This window comes from Haemaphysalis longicornis, unplaced genomic scaffold (genome assembly GCF_048455015.1).
Source record: "Haemaphysalis longicornis isolate Haplotype H1 unplaced genomic scaffold, Haemaphysalis longicornis Haplotype H1 scaffold_7, whole genome shotgun sequence".
In the NCBI taxonomy this organism is placed as follows: Eukaryota; Metazoa; Arthropoda; class Arachnida; order Ixodida; family Ixodidae; genus Haemaphysalis; species Haemaphysalis longicornis.
In genome coordinates this window covers 130,244,389-130,255,041 of record NW_027526422.1, presented here as the reverse complement: position 1 = coordinate 130,255,041, position 10,653 = coordinate 130,244,389, and the positions used below count along the sequence as shown (strand labels likewise).

Below are 10,653 nucleotides of genomic sequence, written 5' to 3'. Positions count from 1 at the left end.
ATCAACTCCTCTTTCTCCATTTTCAACAGCCCTGTAAGCACCTACGTAAATATGACTTCCCCTTAGTGAATTCTCACTAAACTCTTGATTACTATGCGCCAATTCCACAAATATTATTAATGTCTTTGCTGTCATCCTCCCCTTAGATCTTTTGATGGCTATCGTTTTTGCAGGCTGGCGCGTTTACGTGATTGAAAAACTTCTTGGGCGCTTTTTTTGTCCTTCGTTATTTATCTCATTTATTACTGGCTCTTTGCTTCAGTTTTGCTTGCAGGAATTTCTGGACTTATCGTGTTTTTCGGATAAATTTTTTTCAATACTTGCTATGGTGGTATGCTAGCTCTTCTCTTTTTCAGACTGAACCTACCTGCTTTAAAATACCTTATAGGGCAGGCTGATTGGCAGTTACTGTGTACGAAAATGTGGTTAAAATGTGTTTTTTCTGGTTGACAATATGTTCAGAAGATTAAATGATAAAACGTTCAGAATGACAAAACGTTCAGAAGATTACACATGTACTGCCTCAACTGGAGAATTGTGCTTTCTTCCAAAGGAAGCATGGAAGATAAATGAGTAGGCATAGTCCTAAAAACAGAAATACAGATATGGGGTTACAACTCTTTTATGGTGGGAAATCCGCTTGGTTACAAAAAGCCACAAAACGATGATAGTGACCCTGCAATACACCGCAAGCAACGATGCAGTCTCCAGACAAAGTTTTCCAGGGTAAGCGTCATAGACTGCCTCGGACCCATGTTTACCGCGGTGGCGACGCCCGCGTGCCTGTCGTACAGTCGTGGGGAAACCGAAAAAAATGCAACACAAACTATTAAGCCTGCATCTGAATTTTTAGCCTGGTAAAAGCTGTGTATTAGTAGAAAAAAGTGATATTTGGCTTCAGGAAATTAGCAGTTTTAGCTATTTTGACCCGTCGTTCGAAACCGTGCTGGCGCTATTTGTCATTCGCATTATAACTGCGGTCGGTATATTTTGTAGTTGTTGTTGTTGTTTCACGGAGTGGTCCTTTATTAATCAGGGGAACGACATGTGGTCAAAGTACCGGCAAGGACATAAAATTCCACCAGCTATGTTTCGTAGGGGCCCTAATGATAGAATCATATCGCATATAAAAAGGTTCTATTGAAATGTGAGAAACAGCTTTTTGCAACATGTAAGTCTTTTTTTAAAAACCTTCACGTGACTCAGCGTTTGCGCTAACTCAAGCCGTCCAAAAAAAGCGTTCCTCCTTGAAATGCAGGCGCCTCTTGCTTTGTCTCTCCTCTAGCAACAAGATAATACTCTTGCAAAACCGGCCAATGAAAGGTACAGAAAATATATAAAAAGAGCATGGTTGCCAAGAACGAATGCGTAGTGCATATGAGGCAGTAGGGCAGAAAGTGGCACTAAGTTTTGGAAACGGTGGCGCGATTTTTACGTCGAGATTGCCTTTTTGTTGGGCGGTTCACATTCTACAGGAGTCAGCTGCAAAAAGCAGCTGCGCTGCTTGTCAGTTTTGCTGCGACAGCGAAGGGGCGCCATCGTTTTTGAAAATTACAAGAGAGAAAAACAGGAAGAACCAAAGGCAAAGGAACTGGGGTGTGTTTTGATTTTGTTTTGCGGATATAGCTACGTTTCAAAAGTAATTCCAGGCATAAAGGTCAGCCGTCGAGCCTCAGGGCCATCCTTCAAAACAAAAGATAAGAGATGAAATAACTTTGCTCAGAAATGTACCAAAAAGTTGAAACCAGGTGCTGTGCAATACGCGCACAAAATTCTACCCTCTCCGCTTATCCTTCCGGACAACCTCACAAAGAATCTCTTTCGAGTGCTCACCGGGCCTTCGTCGGCTGTAGTTCGCGTTCGGCAAGAGACAGTTTTAGTTTCGCGTACGTAGAGGCTCCGTGCACGTAGAACTTTCACGGATGACCAGTGCGCATGCTGATAACGCAAAGGGCCTACGTGAGTCTCACGGATGCACGTGATCTTCGAATTTTTACGTTGCGATGTTCGTCTTGCTTCCGTGCGTAAAGTTGACCAACATGGCGTCGCCTTTCCCTTTTTCTTCGCAGCGATTACAGCTTCCTTGCTAATCCCCCGTTGCGATACCGTGTTCTAAGCTGTTGATTTCGCCCTAACTTTGACTATTATTGCCCTCACGTGAAATTTAAACGTCAAACAGCTTTTGTTTTTCAGGTAGAAGAGCGATTTTTCAGCTGTTACGTCTGGCGAAGTAGCGTTTCCCGTCCTCATAGCAACGGGCTCGCGAGATCGCGAGTGGCTACAGGAGTAGCTGTGCCTGTTAGTAGACGGCGCCAGATGAAATGCGCGGATATAGGGACGGAGAGCGCGTCCATCTAAACGCCCTAAGCGCGGAGTGCGTCGCGTAGGTGTAACTAAAATGGTTTCAAACTACGTGCGTGAGGACTACGTCTACTTTTCAGGTTTGCGTCCGTGAACTCTGTGCGTACCAAAACTGTGTAATAGGCGGTGTACGGTGCTACTGACCTAGCGTTATCTGGCACAGCCGTATCCGACCATGTCGTTTTATTGCTAGTGCAGTGATACGGACAAAGGCAGCGTTTACCAGATTTTTTTTTTGTTTCCGTAAATGCCTAGGATAGGCTGGCAAGCTCTATTACGCTGCCGCAATCTTTCTGTTGGAATGTGTTCAGCAGCAGCGCTTCCCGACAACGGAAGCGGACTTGGATGCACCAAAGTGAGACCTCATTCCCCAAAACCGCCCGCTTTAGCCCCTAGTGCCATACAGCAATTTAAGATCAACAAGGGAGACCCCGCCCTCTTCAACACGGTGCTCATATTTTGTTGGTGAAATGGACGCGCTTGAGTGATGCACGCACTGGTGAGTGATGGAGAGCCAATCCGCTTATCCTTCTACACCAAGGCACTTGTGTTAACGCTGACATTCATTTTCTAGAAACCTCTGCTGTACAAAGCAAGGCGTTATTATTGCCTGAATTGTGTGGAATATACGTACCCGTGCTATTAAACGCTTGCCTCTACATCTGGTTGCACCGAAGAATTTCTTCAAGGGCGTAACAAAGGCGGTCTTTGATACAATTACGGCTCTGAAATCGCAGCACTCAAGAAAAAAAATATACTGCGAAATTCCTACGGAAGCATGTTCGGACCAAGGAAGCCCACCAAGTCTTCTCAATAACGTTCTCCCTTCATCCTCTGACTCCCGGAAAAGCTGTCAACGATGGCAACCATGACTCGTCCAACGTGTTCCAAGGCAGCCGCTCCTCATCCCCAGGATTGCTGCTGGGGCGTGCCAGTTGTGTCGATGTGCGTCTGTTTTCTCATTTGTATGGCACAATCAAGCACCGGGTATTTGTATGTGCTGTTCATGGAGAAGTACCAGATCAACCGAGGGATGGCTTCGTGGCCTGACAGCATCATCCTCTTCTGCCAGAACTTGGGGGGTGAGTTTGAATGAGGTGGTGTTGCTTGTGATTTTTTCTGTCCCGACGCGGCGTTTTAATTCGGCATGATCACCAAGTGCTTTCTTTATTGCGCATGCAAATATGTTTTAGTGGTTGTCTGGGGGAAAACGGTGTTTGTAATGTGCACTGCACGCACAAACTGATTTAGTTGGCAGTCTCAAGTCCTTTTTAGTGCAAGTCGTTTCGCTTCGGTATTGAAATGAGCAAGAGCACTGGAGTCTGGATCATCGTTTAAAGTAGGAAATCAAAGTTACCGGTGTTATAAAGTTCTTGTGGCCGCAATGAATGCCTTGTTTGTCTGCTTTATTTCTTAGTTACAGAAGTTCACATGACTAAGGCCTTTTAGTGAATTACTATTAGAACATTCACCTCTTACCCTGAAGGATTAAGGCGCCTCCAACTTCGTTGTTTCAGCAACATCCTTCATTACGTAGCCTAAATTAAAGACGCTTCTTAAAGCTGTGTACACGCGATATTATGAGGCGGAAGGAATCACCGGAATTTCGTAAAGTAAATGCTTTTTGATGATAGCGTGTACTTCATTCAAGTGTTATTCTTTTTATAATTCCTCTTGAAATAATTGTTCCCAAGCATCGCTAACCACAGTTACTTTAAACTACGCCTACATAACTAAAACTTCTGTCAATGAGATTAGCTTGGAAGCACGTGTTGCAGGCAAAAAAGTTAAATTTCTTTCTCTGGGGCCGATACGTGCCACTGTAGGGGAGCAATCAGGAGTAGGGCTGTTTGCACCGGCCGCAGAGTGCACGCACAGCAAGCAGCGGGCCAGTTTGAGTGGCAGTGGTTGGCGGTAAGCAAAGCTGTCATTCAGTATGCAGGCTGAGGTGATGGCTCTGGAATGTTTCACAAACACGCTGACAATGTTTCAGGAGCGTTCGTAAATCCTGTGTTCCTTTGTTTGCAGCGAAACTACGCTACAAAAGGTTATCTTACCTTGAGTTAACCAAAATCAACCTTCCAAGCTCCAATCCCGGAACAAGTTTATTATTTAAGCTTTTCCAAACGTATATGCGGCGTTATTTTGCCTGTCCTCAGAAATTCAAATTTGAGTAGCAATAGTGCCGAGAAACTGTTCCGAACAATTTCAACGGTGATGTTTACGAATGCGCTCACGGCTCAAATTAATTGATGTGCAATCACACAGTTTCTCAAAAGTGAGTGGGATGGCTGATTTTAGATCTTAGACACACATCTGGTAGTTGAGAAATTGCGGCATTGTCCTTAAGAAAGCTCAAGAATTTTGGATTCATTACAGGGACAGGTAATGACCTAGGCTTTCAGGGGCACTAGAAACATAGCAACAACGTAAACAAGAAACCGTCTAATAAACTGAAAATTCAGCACCCGGAATCATTGTCTAATTGCTAGTTTGTCCAGGTGGTAATAAAAATCAAGGTACTGGAGTTCGAAATACGATTTTTCAATCGAGTCTCATCAGTTAGCGCAATAAGTTGCTTATGAGGTCACTACAGGTAATGTTGCGCCTGTGGTACGAAGTTTGACAGCTGCGAGAGTTGCCTTATTACCTTAAGGTTACATAAAGTCGCTGTTTTTGTTCCGAGGTCAGCACGTGGCTTGAATTCCACTTGCCAGTTGCGACAAACAATGTCGCACATACCGCCGCTAGCAGAGTATGTGTTCATCTCTCGCAGGCGCAATACTGAATCGTGGAAAGGGAATGAAATGCCTAATATTACCCACTCTGAGAGTATTGCGAAAATGTACAATGTCTATGAGACACACTTGAAACAATGTGTGTGATGTGCCCTGAAAGAACAATCACAATAATTACAGTAGTTAGATGGCATCTTTTGTAAAATGAACGGAAGTATCGCAATATTTGGACGAACCGACCACGTATGGACGTCAGAACGCTGAACGGCAAAATCCATGCTATTTTAGGAGGCATTTTCTAATCGATATCAGTGGGTGTAGCTTGTTTGCGAGATTTAGGTGGGTAGATCTTCATACTTCATACTTCTGTATTCGATAAAAGACAGAATAAATTAACCGCCGCTTCCTAAACGTTAAGTTCTGAAAGAATAAATTGAAATCAAACCGCATTTTTATTCTCCGGCAGTAAAACCTTGAGACACAAGCTATATTATTGTCCTAATGGGTCTATAAAGTCTTCGACGCGCAGAAGGTACTGTGCTCTGTTTTTCTAGATCGAAGTATTAGTCCCTGTTTATCGCGTAATGTTTTTTTTTGGCTTCGAACCAATTCATTGGCCAAAGCGCTAGTTAAGACAAGCTTTGATTAGTTGATAGAAGTGCGGGAATACAGGCATTCAGGGTAAAGGGTCAGACATGGGCTTCACAAAACTTCCGTAGAGGTGGCGACTTTGAGGCCTCGATTGGATGGCCTGAAATACATGGGGGATATAAAATCGTATTGGGTGCTACATGCACAAATACCGTAGGCGCATATGTTTTTTGTTTCTCATATTGTCCACTTGTTGCCTGTAATGGGGAAGGCGTGATATAGATGACACTCACCTTTCTAGGGCACTGCTAGAAGATTGGGGGAATTTTCTTACCAGGGGCCTCAAAGGCTAAGAGTAATTATGATAACTAAGCGCAACAAAAAAAAGGTATTTCAGTTAGCTAGCCTGGAAGACATGAGGAAACATTGAGACGAGACGTACTCTTCGCTTAAAAGGAATCCGGCGTACACACTGAATTTTTGATCCGCCCCGGCAAAGAAAACTGATGCCTTCCACACTGCTGGATAGATTGTGAGTCTTGCGACTAGGGATAAAACTTGATGTCATAGGCTTTGTCGGAGTTTCGTGATCTAAAAATTGCTGAAAGAAGAGTTTTTCTGAAACATTCTGATAGTAGTAGTATATTTTATTCATGGACATTTGGGAAAAATCGGTGAAAATGATTACGAGGCACTTCGTGTGACGTACCAACCAGAATTGCAGTGTCATGTGACGGCTACGTCAATTATCGCACCGCTTTTAAGGCGACTACGTGGTCAAGTGCAAGACAGAAGTTAATGTTGCTGCTGAATCCATGATTGAATTTCAGGTTTCCTGGTTTCCCTACTACTAACAAAAATCTCCATCTACTACGTGGCACTCATCTCAACTGCCGTGAGCTGCGTGGGTCTGGCGTGCGCTGCATTTGCGCCTAACATAACATGGATGAGTGTAACACTTGGTGCTGTTTACGGTAAGTGGTCTTGCTAACTGCAGATGAATGTAGTCTGGAATGAAGTCTTTGATTGTGGAGAACAATCATTAAAACAGCGACGTGAAACTCAGACCTATTTCTTGTCCCCAATTCAAGACGTGGATTCACAGCATTCACACGGAGGCGAGGCCCAGCGCCTTTCGCCAAATGCTTAAAAAAGGAGGGCCTGTCTTTCTTACATGATTTTTGCTTCTGATGCTCCTCATATTTGAGTCGTCACTCAGAAAAATATTTTCCACGAAATTGGCGATCTCTTTAGAACTTTAGGTAAACCGAAATAGCGTATTTGAAATTGGGTGTGACCCACCATTGGTGAGAATACAAACATAGTCAAATTTAACGACGAGAATTTGAAGGAGGTGTGACTTGTGCAAGAGCTGGTGGCGTACCGCCATACATCGTTCGAACTTGATTCTGTAAGAATATATTTTCTGATGTGCCTCATAGTGTTGTCTTAATAACTACCATCGATATTACTCCGATTTCCCCTAAAAAAGACATGAAAGTAAGAAAGGCAGAACCTGATTATTTCAATCGATATTTTCATTAGGCACCATTTTCTGCAACCGCAAGGAAAATCTTGTGTCCCGCTGTACTGCAGCGGTATATTGTTCACGACACGGAAGGCGAGGCTTCAGACCAAAATTAAGATCATTCGAGTGAATTTTCGATTCATTGAGAGACACGCGTAAGTGTCAAAAAATTAAAGCCGTTCCACTCAACGTGAAAGCTGTCGTAAATGCAGAGCAGCGATTCGCCATAACAGCCTGTGGCACCCTTATCCGCTTACTGCTACTGCCCATCACGCTCTTGGCCTCCCTGTCTCACTTCTCTCTTGATGAATTGAACGCAGGTTTGTCCAAAGCAGTTCAAATTTCCCGCCTTCGCAGTGCTCGCGCGCCCCCTGCCTGGAACAAACAGCGCGAGCGGTTCTCGCACGTGCCGGCACCTTACTGCGCAGTCCACAACGCGTTGTTTTTGGCGGTCCCATCTCCCCGCGAGGGGGACTCGAGTAAATGCGTCGCATAGGGGGTGGGTGTATTGCGTTAACGTTTAGTGTTTGGGGAGTTGGTGGTAGTGAATGCGTTGTATCAGCAGCTTCTTGACGTAGTTTGAATGAGTCAAGGATATAAGGCACGTTCGTAGCCTCCCATTCTGTGTCGGCTTTGTGGCGCAGTGGGTAGAGCACCATGTACATTGCGTTCCGCCCGCAGGGTCGAGGGATCGAAACCAGGCGCCGGATAGTATTTTTTTTTATATAGTGTAGGGAGGGCTACGGACAACGACGGTGCGGACTACGACGGACGTCAACGCGGGTGACATCGTGAGTTACTGAAATGCTCTGCATTTAAAATACAAGCGTTAGCGTGCAAGCTCCGGTAAGCGTCCATTACCCCCTAGCCTCGACTTTTGAAGAGACACTCACTGCATCCAACGACATGGTCAAGACACTCCTGAAGTGCTGCTTGCTAGGAAACGGGAGCCAGTGTCCTATCAATCAACTTTTGGTCGCGCCTAGCTGCAGCGCTCACCTGTCGGTCCCTTGGTCTTTGCCCAGAATTGGTCTGCGCACGGCGTTCCATGTCCACGGACACTTGCGTCTTACTGTAATCTATCTGGTTGAAAAAAAAATTAATTTTGGGTTTGCAAATTGAGAGCAACACGTATATATGTGAAGCAATACATTGAAGTCCAAAAGTTCTAAACAGAATGCTCTCTAAAGGATATTACAGCGAGCAAAACTTACTTGTTGTGCTTTCTTGTTGATTGATCTCATTTTGTTTCACCTTCAAATTGTTTACCGTGGACATGAAGAGGAACATTATGTACAGCCATCAGATGTATATGTATCAATTGAAAAGTTGGCGTTTGTTCCCTGCGCAGGTGACAATACATTAAAGATGCGGCATTTTTAATATGCGTGTCCCAGTAAAAATGCCGATCAGCTGTACATACCTGGTATGACAAAAAATATTTTTGTTTCATATGGACGTAAACATGTTACGGCTATAACTGATATAGATGTGGAAGAACGTTTACGCCAAAATGAGACCTCCTTACGAAATTCGGGGGCAAGCATTTCACCAATTGGGAAAGAAATATGTGAAGAAGAGTTTTTTTTCAACACTCGTTATGCTCCGTTTGAAGCTACACATTTAACCTCGGGGAGCTTTAAAGTACCACTATGGTATCAAAACGGAAAAGCTGCAGCCACAAGTTTAATTGACAGGTTTGGCACCTGAAATCTGGCAGGTTGCGCTTCAGGTTTATTGCGCCGCTGACACTCCCGACATATTCTCGTGCAGTCACTGACACACCTAGGAAGGCGGGGCCCATAGTAATTTTCGCGTATTCTCCCTAGCGTGTGACCGTTGCCAAGATGTCCAGTGGTGGGGTCGTCGCGGCATGCTTGATTGACCTCTTCGCGTAGGTTGTCGGGCACGACAAGAAGCCAAAACAGGCTGTTCACGTCAAAGTTTATGTATATTACGTCACTTCATTGACAAAATGTCAATATGACGGGAGAAGAGTCGGGGAATCACGACGTGTTCGCCTTCAGACGCGCAATCAAGTTGCACAGCTCGCGGCACATCATTATCATGCGGCCATGTTCGAGATCTGCAATGCCCCAAGGAAGGCGTCATCATCGTCGCCATTCGGCTGGGCTGGGTGACATGTCGCTCGATACTGACAGTCAGTGTCAGGGTGATTATGGATTGCTTTATATGTGATATTGAAATCAAATTCTTGGAGACGGAGCCCCCTCCCGAGCGAGCCGCCCGGCCGGGTCCTTAAGATTAGCAATCCTACACAGCGAGGGGTGGTCGGTGATGACGTGAAACCAACGTCCATACATATTTATTTATTTTATTTCTTTAGTGATACTGCTAACTCTAATGAGAGAGGTTATACAGAGTGGTTAATACATAGATACATGTGTACAACTTTGGGTTAAGAAACATCAAAACATCAGAGTACTTCAATGCAAACCATAGAGTCATCTCCCGAGCCCTGCCTGGAGATTTAACAAAAGTGCATTTATCACACAACGCGAGGAACATGGATTGAAACCAAGATTTCAGATTTTTTCACAAATGTAGGCAAGCGCAGTCATCTACTAACCAATAAAACAAAATTCAAGCACTGATACACTAGGACAATAGCAATTTCAAATTTCAAGATGAGTGTGGAGTCTTTCAATATCGTCTTCTGTAACCACATTTTCTTTTAGGCCATTCCGATCTAGTATGGTACCCGGAATAAATTAGGGTTTATATAGATTCTTTATGTTCTTAAATGATACTAAACTTAACGTGTGTCGTTGCCTTGTAGCATACCCTGAGGAAACTCAACATAATCAGATGTTGTACTGTTGAGCCTCCTGTTAAGCAATTTGAACATGAGAAGCAAGCGACAAATGCAATTTCGTGCGGAAATTTGTTTTAAGCCTGCTCTGGCAACTGAGAAACTGATGTTATTCCATATTTGTTGAAGATGAACCTCACTGCCTTATTGTGTACCCCTTCTACTTTGCGAAGATTAACCGCAGGGTAGGGATCCTAGATAAAATTTCAGTAGTCCAGAATTGGTAGAATAATGGTTTTATATGCCAGGCGCTTAGTGTCACTTAACCACTACGTAATGATCGTTTTAAATAGTAAACTGTCGACATTGCTTTGCTGGATACCTATTCAATCTCTTTGTCACAACGGAGGTCATCGGGTAGGATAAGAGCGAGGTATTTGAACTCTTTGGCCCGTGTTAATGTATTACCATCCGCGGTGTAGTTAAAAAGATGAGGGTGCTTTTTGTTAGTAAAAGACATAATAGCACATTGTTATATTTACGGACATCTGCCAGCTACTGCACTACTGCATTATTTTACCTAGTTCTGTGTTTAGTTTTAGTTGATCACTGGGGGACTTAATTACACAGTATATAACACAGTCATCTGCATACAGTCTTAT

At 44.0% G+C, this 10,653-nt stretch overlaps 1 protein-coding gene across 1 annotated transcript in view; it reads left to right on the top strand.

The window, feature by feature from the left end:
• Positions 1-3,074: 3,074 nt before the first annotated feature.
• Positions 3,075-10,653, top strand: part of LOC144146982 (uncharacterized) — a 28,794-nt gene continuing 21,215 nt past the window's right edge. The window contains exons 1-2 of the mRNA XM_077678971.1: positions 3,075-3,443; positions 6,521-6,664. Coding sequence (XP_077535097.1) covers positions 3,221-3,443; positions 6,521-6,664 — 367 coding nt within the window. The 5' untranslated portion in view covers positions 3,075-3,220. The remainder of the gene's footprint in view (positions 3,444-6,520; positions 6,665-10,653) is intronic.